The 18362-nt window shown below is 46.7% G+C and overlaps 1 protein-coding gene across 2 annotated transcripts in view; it reads right to left on the bottom strand.

Annotated features, from left to right (window-relative positions):
* Positions 1–16216: 16216 nt before the first annotated feature.
* Positions 16217–18362, bottom strand: part of MAP3K20 (mitogen-activated protein kinase kinase kinase 20) — a 1049056-nt gene continuing 1046910 nt past the window's right edge. For both annotated transcript variants that reach the window (XM_086956144.1, XM_086956145.1), the window contains exon 20: positions 16217–18220. In XM_086956144.1, coding sequence (XP_086812270.1) covers positions 17502–18220 — 719 coding nt within the window. In that variant the 3' untranslated portion in view covers positions 16217–17501. The remainder of the gene's footprint in view (positions 18221–18362) is intronic.

Here is an 18362-nt window from a genome sequence, read left to right as displayed (position 1 = left end):
CCTCCCCAGGATGGATACAGCTACATGCTGGCCTTCAGGAACCAGACCAGGTGCTTCCGTGAACTCGTTCAGGCAAATCTAGAGGCCAGCCAGGAGATGAAGCGCTGGTATGACCAGAATGCCACTCTGATAGAGCTTCAACCTGGACAGAAGGTGGGGGTCATGGCCCCAGTGGAGCCCCGTACGCTCCAAGTCACAAAGGGCCTCCGTTCTATCTCCGTCTCAATCCCTGTCTTGTGGGCTGCTCAATGTTCGGTCGCTCTGCAAGCACCACACTGAGATTGCCTTTCTGATCGACTCCTCAGGGTTGGACGTGTTGTTCCTAACCGAAACTTGGACTCGGGAGGACTGTTTAGTTGAAGTGGGTTTGGCTTGCCCCCCAGGATTTAAAATCATCCACACCCCTCGGCCGAAGAACCGTGGTGGTGGGATTGGTATTATTTATCGTGAATGGCTGGGTCTTTTCCAGCTTAAAATCAGCGAGGTATCGGGCTTTGAATTGATGGGGTTCTCCATTAAAGATATGGAGAAAGCACTGATTTCGGGTGTGCTGTGTTATCGGCCGCCGGGCTCGGCTTCCTCTCTATCAGAGTTCCTCGACCTAGTGTATGATTTATCTAACACCCATTCGAAGCTGTTAGTCCTGGGCGACTTCAACCTATGGCAGGGGGGTCCAGCAGACGGAGCGTTCACGTCTCTTTGCCAAGCTCTTGCTGACATCCAACTGCAGCAACTGGTCCGCTCGGCGACACATAGGGGTGGTCATGTCTTGGACTTGATTTTCGCTGACAGTCAATCGGCAGTGATTAACGACATTCTAGCCCAATGCTGGACTGATCATGCGCTTGTGGCATTTTCTCTATGTTTAGGGGAATATTCCTCTGAAGGCGCCGGGGTAGGACTTTCGAAATTGGGCAGACCTTGGTCCCGATTGCGCAGCTCATCTCCTATGCCCTCCCTAATACCTGCTAACTTCCGCTTGAGTAATTCGGTGGAGGAAAGTTATTCCTCTTTGTGTCGGTCGATTACTGATACGCTTGACAAGGTGGTGCCCCTCCGTAAATCTAGAGGGAGAGTGAACAGGGCTTTTCCCTGGTACACGGAAGAGTTACGACAATTGAAGCTGAGCTGCAAACGTGCTGAGAGAGTGTGGAGGAAGCAGTACTCCGCCTCGGCAAAAATCTCGTACAGGCTCGCACTGCAAGGTTACAAGGTACAGATTAAGAGGGCCAAGGCGGCCTTCTTAGAAGCTTCCTTGACTAAGGCGTCCAATAAATCCCAAGCCCTGTTCGAAATTGTCAGGGACCTGTCCCACGCTGTTTGTGCGGCTAACACGGTCCGTGCGTCGCAGGCACTTTGTGACTCGCTGGCGATTGCTTTCGAGGAGAAGACTGCTAAGATCTTAGAGGGCCTAACGCACCCTTTACCTACTGCCTTCGGCTCGGGAGCTCCGGTTGGCTCGCTCAGTCGACCCCAGCCAACTGCTTCTAGCACTGGCTTGGGAGCTCCGACCGTGCCACCCAGTCGACCCCGGTCGACTGTCCCTGCCCTTCTTCCAGGAGTGTCTGGTACGGGAACTCCGGTTGATCTGCCCAGTCGACCCCGGACCGATGCCTCTGGCCCGAGTCTGGGAGCTCCGGGCAGCTCACCCAGTCGACCCCAGCCGACCGGCTCTGCTTGCATATTGGGAGCCCTGGGCGCGGGAGCTCCGGTGGGTCTGCCCAGTCGACCCCAGACGGGTGGCGCTGACCTGGGTCTGGGAGTTCCGGGCAGCTCATCCAGTCGACCCCAGCTGAACGCCCCTGACCTCGGTTTGGGAGCTCCGGTCACCCCCTCCAGTCGACCCCAACTAAGGTTTTTTCCTTCCCCTTCCTTCAAGGAATTCTGCAATGTGGCACATACGGTGTCCTCGGGGTCCCCACTTGACCCACTGCCCCCCAAATTTTGGAAGGCTTTCCACGCAGATCTTTTCTTGCCTTTGTTTTCGATCTGTCTCCAATCTTTGGAGTTGGCATCGGTGCCAGAATGCTGGAAATTAGCAGTAGTGTCACCTCTGCTTAAAAAGCCAACTTTGGACCCGACCTGTCTTTCCAACTATAGGCCTATCTCCTTGCTCCCTTTTCCGATTAAGATTCTGGAAAAATGGGTGACTCGCTCACTCTCAGATTTCCTGGAGAACATCGGTTGGTTCGATGAGGACCAGTTTGGCTTCCGCCCCAGACACGGGACAGAGTCCGCGCTGGTGACCGTGTTGGACAATCTTCGTTCGCATGTCGACAGTGGCCGGGCAGCCTTTTTAGTGCTGCTCGACATGTCGGCCGCGTTCGACACGGTTTGCCATCGGACCCTTGTCAGGAGACTGGAGGAGTACGGGGTCACTGAGGGGGCAAGAGAGTGGCTGACATCCTATCTTGGTGGCAGGCAACAGTTGGTTTCACTTCCACCATTTAGCTCTAAGCCAAGGAGTGTAGGACAGGGGGTTCCACAGGGCTCGGCCATCAGCCCTATACTTTTTAACCTGTACCTCCGCCCTCTAGTCCAGCTAATAAAATCTTTTGGTGTCTCAGCATTTAATTATGCCGATGACACCCAGCTGGTCTTTTCTCTGGAAGGGAATAATGCGGTTTCGCTGGATACTTTCCATCGCTGCATGGCAGCCACAGCGGACTGGTTACGAGCTAACTCCCTACAATTTAATAGCTCCAAGACGGAGGTGCTCCACTGTTCCATCGACCGGATTCCGCGGGCACTCCCAGAGAACTTTTGGCCTAGTACCTTCCTCGAGCCAGTACTGGCGGCGGAATCAGCCCGTAACTTGGGGGTGATTTTTGGCCCTAACCTACAGCTTGACACACACGTCAATAAAACCACTTCCACATGTATGATGCTGCTGCGCATGCTGCGCAAGGTTCTGCCTCTTCACCCCGCTCAAGCTAGGCCGGAAGCAGTTCGTGGGACCATATTAAGTCACCTCGACTACTGCAATGGGCTTCTTTTGGAGGCCCCAAAAAACCTGACCGGGAAGCTACAGCGGGTGCAGAACATGGCCGCCAAGCTGGCTCTCTCCCGCCCTAGGTCTAGCTCCTCCACTCTTGCATTAAGAGACCTACACTGGCTCCCGGTACATTTGCGGGTACAGTATAAAGCTGCATGTCTGGTGTTTAAAGCTGTTCACCAACAGGGTGCTATTCCTTTGCAAAAGATGTTCACATGGTATTCCGCTTCGCGGCCCCTCCGCTCTTCTTCGGCGCATCTTCTTGTAGTTCCGAGGTTTCACAGAGTGAGGATGGGTGGCCGCTCCTTTAGTGTTGCAGCGGCCAAACTTTGGAACTCCCTGCCACTCTCTTTGAGAAGCCACAAGACTACTTTCCATTTAGAAAAGCGTTAAAAACCCACTTGTTTCCATAAATGGCCTGAGTTGTTAAAGTGTACGGTTTCTTGATCAAAGCGCCAGGATGCCCTTTGGGTGACAGGTTTTGCGCTCTACAAATACACTAAATAAAATAAAATAAAATAAAATAAGATAAGTGGACCGGACCTCATGAGGTTGTGGAGCGCAAGAGTCCTGTTACCTACTTGGTGGACTTGCTGTCTCCTAGGAACCCCTTGAGGGTTCTACATGTCAACCGCCTTAAGCCCCACTTAGAGAGGTCTGATGTGGGCATGCTCTTGTCAACAGATGCTGGGATGGAGGAGGAGACTGAGCCTCTTCCAGACCTCCTGTCTGCCTCAGAGCAGGATTGGTCACTGGATGGTGTTAACCTCTCTTCCACACTGACCCCTGAGCAACAGAATGACAGCCGCCAGTTGCTGGGACAGTTTTCTAATCTGTTTTCCCTGGTTCATGATGTGAACACAGGAGGCAGCTTACCTGTGAAGCACAAGTCTTACAGGGTAACTGACAGGGGGAGGGCTTGCATTAAAGAGGAGGTCTCAAAGATGCTTGCACTTGGAGTGATTGAGTCATCTAGCAGTCCTTGGGCCAGCCCGTAGTCTTGGTCCCGAAGGCTGCAGCGCAGAGTGCCACACCCGAACTCCGGTTCTGTGTGGACTACCGAGGGCTCAATTCAGTCACGAAGACTGACGCGCACCCCATCCCCATAGATGATGAGCTCATTGATTTACCTAGGGGCTGCCCGGTACCTCAGCAAGTTTGACTTAACGTCTGGGTACTGGCAGATCGCCTTGACGGATGGGGCAAAGGAGAGGTCAGCATTTTCCACACCAGATGGGCATTTCCAGTTCCGGGTTATGCCTTTAGGGATGAAGAATGCCCCTGCCACCTTCTAGAGGTTGGTCAACCAGGTGGTTGGATTGGAAGAATTCAGTGCCGCCTACCTGGATGACATCGCAGTGTTCAGTGTCAGTTGGGAGGAACATCTGCGCCACCTCTGGGAAGTGTTGTTAGCACTGCGGAGAGCAGGCCTCACGATCAAGGCGAGTAAGTGCCAGATCGGGCAGGGTTCTGTGGTGTACTTGGGACACTAAGTTGGGAGCGGCCAGGTGGCGCCCCTACAACAAATTATTGAAAACATCCTGGCTTGGGAGCCACCCAAAACCCAGACAGCGGTGAGAGCCTTTTTAGGTCTCACAGGGTATTACAGGTTTGTCAAGGGATATGGCAACATTGTTGCGCCCTTGACAGAGCTGACTTCCATGAAGCAGCCCAAGAAAGACATTTGGACTGACACCTGTCAGAAAGCCTTTGAGGCCCTGAAAGCTGCCATGTGCACGACACCCGTGCTCCTGGCACCCAACTTCTCAAGAGAGTTCATTGTCCAGACAGGCGCTTCAGAGCATGGTGTGGGGGCTGTTTTGTCACAGATGAATGAGGAGGGCCTAGATCAACCTGTAGCCTTTATTAGTAGAAGGTTACTTCCACGGGAACAGGGGTGGAGTGCTATAGAGCGTGAGGCATTTGCTGTGGTCTGGGCACTGAAGAAGCTGAGACCATACTTGTTTGGGGCTCACTTCCGGGTTCAGACAGACCACAGATCCCTCAGATGGTTGATGTAGATGAGGGGTGAGAATCCAAAGCTGTTGAGGTTGTCCATCTCCCTACAGGGTATGGACTTTACGGTGGAACACCGCCCTGGTACAGAACACGCCAACGCTGATGGTCTGTCCAGATTTTTCTGCCTGAGAGATCAAGAAGGCAAGAAATGGCGATGACCAGGTTCAAGGTGGATAGGCAGTTGGAATTAGAAAATAGACAGTTTGATCCTGAGGAAAAGAAAATGCAGTTTGAGCATGAAAAAGTTTTCAGGGAGTTGGAGTTTAAAACTAAAAGACCCACGCCAACGCTGATGGCCTGTCCATATTTTTCTGCCTTAGTGAAGAGAACTCACAGGAGTAAGGGTAGTTCCCCCCACTTTCCAGCTGGAGGGGACACATGTTAGACCTGGCACCATTGGCGTGGGTCTCCCTTCCATTTTTGCTGTTGCCTCATGTATTTTTGCTGGTGTTAGATGCTTTGGGCACTGTGCCACTGCTATTCACTGCCACAGTGCAAGTGCTCCCTTTTGTAAATTGATGTATGGATTAGTGATTCCATGTTTGCCTATTTTGGTTTACTTGTCAGACCCTATTCTAGTGCACTGAGTGTGCCAGGGCGTGTAATCCAAATGCTGCTGGTGGGCCTGCAGCACTGGTTGTGCCACCCACAGAAGCAGCCTTCTAAAATGTGTCTAAGGTCTGCCATTGCAGAGCCTGCGTGCAGTCTGGTACTGTCATGCTGACTGGGCAAGTGCACCCACTTCCCAGTCCCTTCACCTTCCCTTTTCTTCATATCAGTCACCCTATGGTAGGCCCAAGGGCAGGGTGCATTGTAAGTATAAGGTAGGGCAAGCCCTGATGTGTGTGGCATGTCCTAATAGTGAATTACAACAATTTTATGTTTTTCACTATTTCAAGGCTACCTTTTCTCCATAGGCCAGAATGGGCTGTTAGAATTGTTACATTTTATCATCCTAAATAGCTCAGAGAACATGGTAGAAATTCGAGTTTAGTATGCCTGAGCTCAGAATAATAAAATACATCTTTTAGTAAAGTTTATTTTAATATTCTGTGTTTGCAAATACCACTTTTAGAAAGTAGGTATTTGCTTGTCTAACCATTCAAACCTGCCTCTGCTAGTTTCTGTATTCCTATGTCTGGTTTATGTGAGGGACAGGGATGGGGAATTCCAGGAGACAGGCTCAGTCATCCAGTGGTGAATAGAGAGATCTGCATCTAGATGGGAGAGAGGGGTGCATCTGAACTCTGAATAAGGCTGTGCCTGCCTTCCACAATGCTGGCTCCACCCCCTGGGGAGCGGCTGATGTCTCTGCCCTGCAGACTGAAAGAAGAGGAGGAGTCCTGTTAAACAGAGTGCTCCAGGACTGTACTTGCCTTTCACTAATGCTGGCTCCACCTCCTGTGGGGCGTCTGCTGTGCATGCCCTGCACTGTGAAAGGAAATGAGAAGTCTGGTAAACAGAGTGCTCAGGAACTGGTTTGGACTAGGCACAGGCCCCTCTACCCTCAGAGAACAAATGAGTTTGGGGTATGAATATTGGGACCCTGCTCCCAAGAGATTAGATCACTTTTGGACTACAAGAAGAAATCTTTACTGAGGAGAGGAACCTGAAGAAACTGAGAAGAGACTATTCCCAAGCTGAAGTGCTGCTTGGGGGATTGGCCTGCAGTGGTTGCCTTACTGCCAAAGGAAGGAGAAAGGAACTTTGTAACTTTGCTTTCAACTTGTGAAGGATCTCCACGGGCTTGGAAAAGAGCTTGCCTCCTGCTGAAGTCTCAGGGACAACAGACTTCACCTCCCCAGCTCCCCAGAGTTCTTTTGGAAGTGCCTGCTGCTGTTTTTGTCCTTCTGAGGAACTGTGTGTCGCAAGGTGCTGGAAGCGCTACTCAACGAGAAGAAGCGTGTTTCCGTCACTGTGCCTGCCATCGCAACTCCAGAGAAAGGAGGGTGTCGCCGCTGGAACTGTCGCACTGCACCGCATCGGAGAGAAGCGTGCCGCAACGAAGAGGAAGCGTGTCGATGCTGCTGCCGTCTTAACTCAGAAGAAGGAGGGTTTCGCCGCTAGAGCTGTCACAGTGCACCGCATCAGGAGAAGAATCTCGCAATGAGGTCGGAGCGCGTCGCCGTCGCTATGCCTGCCGTCGCAACTCCGGAGAAGGAGGGGGTCGCCGCTGGAACTGTCGCACTGCACCGCATGGATCAACAGCACCTCGCATCCCAGAGAAGCGAGCCGCCGTCGGAGCTGCTGCCGTTGCATCTTGAATGCCGCCGCTGTAGTTGTTGCATCGAGCGGAAGCTTTACGCATCGTGGGAGAAGAGCGTCGCCACTGGAGCTGCTGCCGTCGCATCTTGGATATCGCCACTGTAGTCCACACATCGAACCGAGAACTTCTCGCATCCCCGAGAAGCGTGCAGCATCTGGAAGATCTTCACGTCTTTATTTCCTTGGGCCTGACTTTGCCGCATTTCCCATCGCTGCGACATTGCTTGTCGTGGAAGTGGAGCACAACTTAAGGTACATTGATGCAGAGTGTCGCATCTAAGAACTGAACTGAACTAAGCTTAATCTACCATCCTAAAGTAATCATAGCGTGTATTTTTGTCGTTCATAGTCTTGTGGTAAATCTATATAAAGTCTACTTATTTTTTATATAAAACCTGTTGGGTGTCCATTTGTAGTGTTGTCACTGGGTTACTGTATGTGGTCACAAATGCTTAACTTACAACGCCTCTGAAATAAGCCTTGACTGCTCGCACCACGCAACCTAGAGGGTGAGCAGGGGTTATTTTAGGTGTGTAATCCTCTTTCCCTGACTAGAGGAGAGGGACCCTATTTGTCACAAGTACCTACCTGTGCCAACTAGAGACCCCCAAATCTAACGGCTTCAAAACATTTTGAACATTACTACCCTGTGCCAAAACTGCTTAAAATGCAGAATGCCTTTACTGGACATTTTTCACTGATTCCGGAGAGAAAACCGGTGGAATTTACAACGTACTCTGAGCAGATGGAACGAGTCAGCCGGTGGGCCGGTGGGGTGCTCTGGAGTAAGGTGAGGGCAAGGGTATCTGGCAAGATTAGGCCTGTAAGAGGAGCATTGTCTGCTTCTCCTACACTGCTGTAGGGGCGGGTAGGGACCAAGCAATGTTGCTGCCCTACACCTCCTGCAGCATCTCGAAAGGCTCTGGCGTCTACGGACCCAGAATTATCTGGTCTGTAGTTTGTAGCCTTGATAATTCTGGGCCTAGAGACATTCAGAATTCCAACATGGCTATAATGTGGGATATGGTGGTTAAGTATAGTATGGCCTATTATTCCCAGCAAAATAAAAAGTAATGATTGAAACAGGCTTTAAATTCTTCACCTCATCACCGGAAGTCTGGGAACGGGCAGAGGCACACAAGGATGGATAAAGACATAAAGCTAACACAGAGTTCCAAATGTACAAAAACACACAGTGGATGAACTTATATGAGAAGGACACAGATGCTATTTGCAGACTCTTTGAATGGCATGGTAACGTGTTGCAGTACCTCACTTTAATGTTCCTTACAGTGTGTTAGTAAGGTGGGTGGTTGGTTGCCGACTGGGAGATGCCACTGCAGTATAATTTGTAGGTCACCCCTTCCACCTGACTATTGCATGCATATCTAACAAGGGAAACTGATAGTTACTATGCTGTTAGCGTTAAGTATTTAGATAGGGACCGTTGCCCACCGGTCTAGAGATGAATACGTTTGGGACTGTTACTGTTTGCAAACTATTACTGTTAAGGATGCAGTTCCTCAGGGAATAACTAAGAAAGAATGAACATTTTAGCAGAGAGCAGAGTTGGAATGGATGCCACAATGAATGCAGTTGCTGAACTCACAACTGCTACAAACTGCGGGCCATGCTTAATGTCCACCGAAGTAATAAAGTAATTACTTGAAATGTTTGGTGCTCAATAGCATGACTAAGCATGCTATGTGCAGGCATATATAAAGAGGGGGGCCAACTTGCTTTCCTACAGGACAGCCACTTGACCCTTAAAGAAGGTAGGGCACTCCAGAAATGTTGGAGAGACCAGATTTACTTTACAGACTAATCAGCATTTGTCTAGAACAGCGCTTCCCAAACTGTGAATCGTGACCCATGAGTGGGTCACAAACTGAGGAGCATATGTACAAGCCCCTATCACCACCAAAATGTCACTTTTTATGATGTGGCGGTGATAAGAGCATTGCCTTATGTACAAGGCAACATTAAGCCACTTAACGTAGCTTAACACTGCCTTGTAAATAAGGTCCCCTTTCAAGCTATGCTTAGCGTGAAAGGGGTGGGTGTTGGGGTGGGAGTTCCACCGCAAAACTCATTGATTTTGACGCTGCCCCATATTTACAAGGGCAGCATAAATAGGAGACAGTGACATATGGCAATGAGTTGTGAATGGGCTTCTCAATCTAACAAAGTTACAATATCTAAAAAATATGGGGGCTATTATTATGCTGCAGGAAATATTCACTTCCTTGAGAAAACTAGAAAAAAACGTATAGTTGGAGCCAAGATATTGTTTTTTTCCTTTGGGCCTGCAACTGAACGAGGTACTGCCATTGTCCTGTAAATGTTTCAGGTTCCCTGTCCTCTTGAATGCCCTTAACGGCTGCCATAGACCGAGTGGTCACACACGCCCACTTAGGCAGACCAACATCTCTAAATGAGACCTCCGCTCCACCTTCGCCCTAGGGGAGTTCTCCAACTCATAGTCTAGCAGACAGTCAACAGGCATGGCTGGCCTCACAGATACTTTCAAGGTACCTGAGACCCCCCTCTCAAAGGGAACCTGTGCCCCTTTGCAGAGGCACTCTGAGTTGTCAGCGGCAACTACTGGGTAGAATGTGTTGGGGACCACCTGCTCTGCAGACACCAGCCAATAACTGACAGATGTTACACTGGCTCCGGTGTCACACTATGGCCATTGATGGTCAGCCAGTGCCTGTACTTCTTAGTGTCATCAGGCAGATGAGTTCTTGGGACCATCTCACTGTCTCCTAAAAAGACCAGGGACATTTCTGTGGAACCCCATCCCTCTTGGGCACCTGACTCCTCACCCAAGGCTACACTAGCCATATGCTGGGGCGGTGCACCAGTGGGTGTGGTGGATGCCCTTGGAAGTGGCCCACCTGACCACAACCAACACATGCCTTGGAACCCCTATGAACAGGCTTACCTGTCAGGATCCATGGCTTTTTTTTTAGGGGGAGAATGGGAACCCTTACCTTGGTTCCATGGGGATTACTTTGGGGCCCTTTTGGAACTCCTTCTGTTTACCCTTGTCCCCCCCCACTCTTCTGTTGTGGACCCTGCCCACCTTTGGCGGAGTCTCCCACACAACGTTTTGGGCCCTGGTACTGACCCAGCAGTCCGCGTCCACAGCAAGCTTCCTGGGGTCAGTCAGCTTACTGTCAATAAAGTGCTGGCATAGCTCGAAAAAACAATTATCTGACAAGTGCTCCCATGCAACCAAATGATAGAGCCCCTGCAAATCATTCACCTTGCTACCCTTCACCCAACCATCCAGTGCTCTGCAAAATTAGGACACATACCCCACCCAAGTACTTGACTCCAGCTTCTTGCAGTTTCTAAATGTATGCCTGTACAGCTCTGGGGTCAACCCCTACCTTGCTATTAAGGCCTCCTTCATGGGGGCATAGAATATCCGATCATGAGTGGGCTATGCTAGCAATGTCTCTCTTCCTTCACTGTTAAAGCGGCCCCACAACCCCGCTAACCAATCTCTCTCAGGGACCCTGTGGGACCTCATTGCTACTTCATAGGCCTTGAACCACTGACCAATGTCCTCATGCTTCATGCAATCCTTAATAACATCCTTGGGTATGTATACATTCCATTCTCTAGGCACTGATGGTGCGCTGCCACCATTGGGATTGATCTCTAGACTTTTGGCTTTCAGATCCAACTCCCTCAACCCTCCCTCTTTCATGCTCTAAGAGCTTCTTCTTCTCTTCCATGGCCAATTTCCTACTCTCCAACTCCAATTTCTCATTCTCCATGTCACACTCCTTCCCCAGCCTGATCTTTGTAAGCTCCAACTCCTGCAATCTGCTTCGCTCCCTGTCCTCCAACTCCCCTGGAGACAGACCCTTTGAAGACACACTGCTGCCCCCCCCCCCCAACCCGGAAGGCAACTTCCTTCCAGTCAGGCCCAATAGCAGCTCCTACTGCCCATCTAAATTGTTTCCCTCCATCATAGGCTTCTTGGTATGGTCTTTGGTACCCCTTTTGTTGGGTTTCTTGATTCCAACCAGGCCCTCAGTGCCTTTTGGTATTCCTCCTTTCTGGTGCGACATCTCACAGAGATTTTACATTTTCTGCAGACAGCTTTTAGTTGTGGCACAGTGTAGGTATCAACCCTTTCCTCTTCAAATTCCATACCCAGAGATGCAAGTGATGCTGGTTTACTCATGGTAAAAATTGTCAGTTCTCAAGATGCAAAGAAATTCCAAGGAAAAAAAACTCTACCAAATGTATGTGGTCGCATAATGGTCTGCACTATACTAGTAGTGTACACCAATCACTGTCTGTAAGTCACAAATGCAAGTCCAGATGATCCTCACTGCTGACCATCAATGTTAGAAATGGGGGTCTCTAGTTGGCAGAGGTAGGTACCTTTGTCCAAATAGGGACCCTTGCATCTATGCAGGGTAAGGGGGATACACTTCTAAAATAACCCCTTCTCCATGTCAAAATATCCTCTTGATTCCCAGAAATTATCTAAAGTTGTGGGGTCTGGGCCCCAATATTTTTATCCCCAAATCCTTTGTTCTCTGGTAGTAGAGAAGCGCTGTGCTCAGTCAAAACCAGTGATGTCCTCTCTGGTGCAGCTTCCTGGCAGGAGGTGGATACAGCATTGTCCTTTACAGACCAGGTCCATTCAAGTTAAAGAAAATCTCCTCTCCCTACTCTAAATGCAGCCCAGGTCTATTCAGACCAGCCATGACTTATTAGGCTCTCTGGAGCCGCAGCTCCTCCCCAGTCACTGTCATCCAAAAGCCAGACATGCAATACACAAACCTAGCAGAAGCACACTGGATGGCTAAGCAAGAAAATACCTACTTTCTAAAAGTGATATTTTCTAATACAGAATGTAAAACTCACCCTTACTAAAAGATGCATTTTAACATTCTGAGCTCAGACATACTAAACTTTATTTTCCTACCTTATTCCTAGGGGCAATTATCACTATCAGGACATGCCACACACACCATGTCCTACCATCCACATACACTGCACCCTGCCCACAGGAGTACCTTGGGCCTACCTTATGTGTGACTAACATGTAAGAAAAGGGAAGGTTAGGGCCTGGCAAGTGGGTAGACTTGCCAAGTCGACATGGCAGTACTAGACTGCACAAAGGCTCTGCAAAGGCAGGCCAGAGTTACATTTTCAGGCTGCTTATGTGGTTGGCACAATCAGAGCTGCTGCCCACTAGCAGCGTTTGATTTACAGGCCCTGTGCACACACAGTGCACTGTAATAGTGACTGACTAGTAAATCAAATCAGCCAATTATGGAAACACCAATCCATAACAATTATTTACACAGGGAGCACTTGCACTTTGGCACTGAACAGCAGTGGCAAAGTGCACAAAGCATCTAGACCAGCAAAACGGAGTCCAACACACAGCAAAAACACAGGAGGCAAATTAAAAAAATTCAGGGGAGACACACGCCATTGGCGCCAGGTCTAACACAACCCAAAAGTAAGAGATTTTTGAAAGGACAGGAGAAGGTGGCTGCAGTGCTTCATCTTTTTTTCTCAGAACTACATACCAAAACCCTTTATACCCTTTGCTGAGCAGATTGATGCCTAGTTTAAATGTCTAAGATGTTCCACGTAATAACAGTAAATATCTTGCAGTTTTAGAATCTCCAATAAAACAAGAGGAGACCCATAAGAAGGGCCTGGGACCTGATGAACTTGTCTCCAAAATGTATAAAATGTTTTCAGAAGCACTTGTCCTCCATCTTCATGAACTCTATAATTCAATGTGGGAATCAGGAGACAGCCTGAACATTTAAAGTACCATTATGTATTTTTTGATTCCCCATTAGAACCCAAAGGAATGTTGTTATAGATCCATTGTGTTCCTGAACATTGCTTATAAAATGTTCATGAATATGTTAGCAAATTGCTTGGCAGTTGTGATGGGGCCAGATCAAGCTGTTTTTTTCCGAGGTTGCAGATTGGCATAACAGAATTTTAGATTTGGAAGGGTGATTTGACCTTGTGCCCTGGGATTTCCCATGGTTTATCTTGAAGAAAGTGGAAATCTGTAACCGGGTTCACCAGGTCCATACCACCATTGTACACTGCCACCTGGCGCCAAACGCCTACAGATGGAGTTCTAGTGAATAAGGTAAGCATCCAATGCAAGACAAGACAGAGGTGTTCACTGTCCCAGCTGCCTCTTTGAAACGAGTAAAATCATGCTATATACAGTGGAAGTGGCCTTGTGTTGGAAGGTGATAAATACAATGTAGGCAGAGCCTTTAAAATAATATCAGAGTTCTTGGTGGTCTATGTTTACAAAATCAACACAAGTAAGATGGAGTTTGTAAATGTTGGTACTATACCCAACAAATTATCTTCCAGGGCAATGATTACCCCAAATCTAAATAGAATTATAGGATTTAGAATCACAACAGATTCCTCTAAGGTTCAAGAGTTAATTTCTATTCCCCTGATTAGACAGGTTAAGCAACAATTTAAATCCTGGAAACAGTTCCCAGTCACGTTAATAGGCAAAATGTATCTCATTAAAATGACAATCTTACCACAATGCTGTTTTTATTTCACATTATAATCCCTTTTTATCTGAAGGTTTTTCCAAAGAGATAATTACTATTTGCACCAGATACCTACCGGTGGGGTAAAAGGTAGATTGTTTGAAACTATTTATGTTGTACTTTATTATGCGCTGGCACTCTCTGATATTGGGATGTATTACTTGGATGTCTTTTGAGACTTTTTGTGGAGATTGATCAAACCAGATTGGACAGCAGAGATGGATAATAGGTTGATAACAACTATGACAGGTCAGTGGGTAATGAAAGGCTTCATATTTACATTTGTGAACCCACAATTTTCAAAAGAATTACATTTTGCATCCCGATTACTAGCCCCAAACTTTTCAACATTATTTACAAATGGAATTGAATTCCTAAATAACAAGGACTCACAATACTCTGATGAGCCCAAATGACCCCTGTGGAACTGGCTTTAGTCACATTTGGCGGCCAAAAGGGCTCATTGTTATTAGGACAGCTAATGAAAAATAGTTCAATCCAATAATTTTCGAAACCCCAAACTGAATATTATCGTCCCAGTAAAGGAACCTTCTTCAAATACTGGCAATTTCGAAACTGCCTTTTGCCCCTCATGAAATACTTCAAACTTAACAAGATTCACTCTGGACTCATCAATATTTGTAGCCTAGATAAACTCTCAACTTGATATGTTGCCAAATAACATAGGACAAGCTCCCTTTCTTGAAATTCAAGGCAGAATTTAATATTTTGGAAGCTTCAATTCTGTTTAAAATGGCATACCCTTTTTCGAGATTCCAGTGATCCGTGCTCTTTGTATTTCACTTTTTTCATATCCAACACTCATTCAAGAGTGAGAGAGAAACTTGTTTATTTAGACCATAGTCTTTTAAACAATACAAACAAAATGCAAACAGAATCGGACAAGAGTGGTTCCCTGAAGTTGATCTACAGTTAAAACATAACTGGCACATGGAAACATATGTTTATAGATTGTCCCCAATTATTCTACTAATGGAAGCAAGTTCAGGTTACACAAAGAGAATGCACTTGTCAAACTTTGGCAATTGGGGTCCAAAAATACTCTGGCAGGTCTACCTCCCAACTTTAAATCCATTGGATGTAGTGTTGATCATGCAGTCTTTTTCAGATCCCCTGAAGTCTAGAGATTATTCACTACACATATAAAAAACAAAACCCCGTTATGACTCAAGAGTGGAGCAGTGAGCCGAGGAACGTCACAGACTGGGAGAGGTATGACTATGTCAGAAACAAAATATCAAGTATAATGAGCAAAGTATGGAGTCCATTCGTTCACTTCCAATGAATACCCTGAATCAGACTCCTCGAAAAGGGTAGAAAGACATTATTGGAACAGGGAGAGATAAGGCTAGGATGATTATACTGGATCAGTTTGAACTGACAATTGATTGTACACCAATGATGAGTCAACATAATGCCCTCAGTTTGTCGTTTGCTATATTGATCCAATTTTATACAGAAAGAGAAGAAGGAAAATGAGAAAGGGAAAACAATGTTTTTTTCTTTTTGTTTTTTCTTCTCTTTCTAGGAATTGCGTTCATAATTTGTGGAGCTCAGTGCCAAATAAATAGCAAATATGTCAATCTGATTAATTAACCCCATCCCTGCAGGCATATTACCCCTCTGTGCTGGGGGGAGACGGGGGCGCGCGCAGCGCCCAGGTGCTCATGACAAGCTCAGCTCGTCATGAGCCACGGTGGTCGTGTGCTCATGACGAGCTGAGCTCGTCATGACCACACTTGTTTCTTTAGAACGCTTGCACAGCAGGCGAATTTGCCCAGCGTGCGAGCGTTCTAAAGGTTATGACGAGCTCAGCTCGTCATGAGCACACGGGCATCGTGGCTCATGACGAGCTGAGCTCGTCATGAGCATGGAAGGTGTTAACTCTATTAATATATAGACTATTGAGTCATGCACTGTACCCGGTCTCTCTTTTTAACCAAACCCCTTTTTGACTAAATAGAAATACCAATATAAATCTGCACCATTGTGTTTTTCCCCCAAAAGAGCAGCAAAATGACCCCTTATGTCTCACATTTCTGAAACCAGAGCTTCACATATGTTAAGTGTGAGCTGAGAGCAGAGCTGCTCAGTTTCCACACTTAAAATAAATGGTTGAATTGCATCCTTTTTGAGGACAACTCCAGCGCCATTCTAGTGTTTCATTTCTATGATTGGTCTGGTGAAATTTGCCTTTAGAGTGGGGCACAATATGCATATTGTAGCATGGGCTGCTCGGGATGTTGGAAGCTCATTGGTGTCTCAGGTGAACTTAACGTCCAAGAAAACATATTTTGCTAGACCGGATGTAGTAAACACATACATGTACTGCGGTAATTTGACTTCGATTTATTGGGACAAGATACATTATTTTAGGTAGAAAGTACTACTGCTTGAAGTGCAGATCCGGAGAAAGAGAAGATTCTACACTGGGATGACTTTTAGATGATAGTAGACCTGATACTTTCTTCTGTTGCAGACAAGTTCTTCATAGTACTTTAAAGTCTTGACAGTGCGGATATGCGCAACGAGACAAGCACTATGGCATACCATAATGGAAAGTCCAGCACGTTGTTGAGGCAGACTGGTGAGCATTGTAGTTGTTGTCCACCATTTCTGGTAGTTTTTGTAGTCTGCACCCAGATAACACTAGTCATTAATTTCAGCACTTGGCAGACACTAGGAATCGGTTTGAGTACTCTGATAAACAATCTTTAATTTCTGGAATCAACAAATACCAGCAATGAATGTCTGTACAAACAAGTCATTATAAGTTGTTGGTTCTTAGACTCACAAAAATCACTTGTTTGAAGAACTCTTCTTTTAGTCCAGATTCTTCTCTATATTGTTAAAGCCTCTAAGCTCAAATGCTCAATACCTAAGCTTTTCACACTGTGGAGTGTCCTCTGTTGACACATGATAAATAATATCAATAAATAGTAAAATGATATATGAGAATTATTTTCGAAGTATTCACTCTTTGCTTTCAGCTTATATCCCTGAACAACAATACTGCCTTAAAACCAGCCTCCTTGAAGAAGGCACGCCATACAAATCAGAAGGTAAAACTGACAGCACATTCAGGGATCTACCTATCATGTCTGTCATAAGAAGGGGCAAAATATACAACTTTTGTTCACCTGAGCTCCCCATCGGTTGAGCCTGAATTCCAGCTTCCAGTGCAGAAATTACATATCAAATACGGCACGTTTTCCACAATATTATAGCAAGAGTGGTATTTTCAAATTAAGCACCATCTATACAAAATAGAGTGGAAAATCCACATTTTGCAAAGTCAGGATGGGATAATAGTTACCACAAAAAAAATGTGGCACATAGGAGGCAGTTACTGCTTTCAAAATATATTTTTGAATTCTTCCTTTGTAAAAAACAAAAATAATAATAATTTAATACAAATAGAAACAGGTCTTTTTTCCTATTTCAATATTTGCTTAATGGGATGCCACTGTTGCATAACGGAGGCAAATTGAAGTATGATATAGTTTCAGATAATAAATAGAATAAAACCCATTACCACAGTTCATTCAACACATAAAACGTATTCATACACACGGAAGACATTCCATGTGGTGTTCTAGAGTGCTCATTCACAATCATCTCCGTCCACGGCCAGCTCCCTTCGACCTATCTTTATTTAGCTTGCTGCTAGCTGGTTGTCTATGATGTTTTTTAGAATGTTCTACTTTGATCCAACCACCTTCATTAACCTTGCTCTCCTCATCAATTTTTGAGTCACTCTCGGGCTTAAAATTCATTCCTGGTATGTGCCTTGGTGGAAGCTGGCCAGCCTTCTGATGTTTGTGCTCAATGGACCTTGACTGTGATGGGTGGTGCAAGGTCTGAAAAGGATTGTACAATTTTCCAGATGGTCTTTGTGTCGGGCTAACGTGTGGGCTGCTTCCGCCACTCTTTCTGTCCGTGGGTGATCTGTATGAATGTGTACCGTAGTAATAGCCATTGCTCCGTGAACCAACTGATCTGTCTCGCTCTGAAGGACTATCAGACGCTGTACTGGAAGCACTACTTCCCTTGGAGTTTAGATGTAGTGAAGACATGTTTCGTGTCACTAGGAGTTGAGTGGGCGAGGCACTCCTGGAATAATTTATCGATGTGATCTGAAAGCTGGTTGGAGCTCGTGTCCGGCGCAAAGCTGCAGCATAAGAGGCTTGGTCATGGAGGTATGGCATAATGTGAGACAGGTTAGACAGACTTGAAGCATTGGGGGAGTGACGTAAACCACTAGGATGTTGTGATGAGGCCTTTGTTTGTATCTGACGCATTCTCAGTGTGTAGATCCATTCACAGTCAACACCTGCAACACAAACAGAAAGATACAAATAAATCACAGTATCTAATTGCTACTAGTCTACTTGACAATATGTATGGTCTGATTGTAAAGCAGGGATTGCAGCTATCACTGGGATTACAAAATGCAAACTGAAAAACCTATAGGC

The sequence above is a fragment of the Lissotriton vulgaris genome, chromosome 2_1 (assembly GCF_964263255.1).
Source record: "Lissotriton vulgaris chromosome 2_1, aLisVul1.2, whole genome shotgun sequence".
NCBI classification, from domain to species: Eukaryota; Metazoa; Chordata; class Amphibia; order Caudata; family Salamandridae; genus Lissotriton; species Lissotriton vulgaris.
Note: the sequence above shows the minus strand (reverse complement) of the source record. Positions and strands in the feature narration are given on the sequence as shown.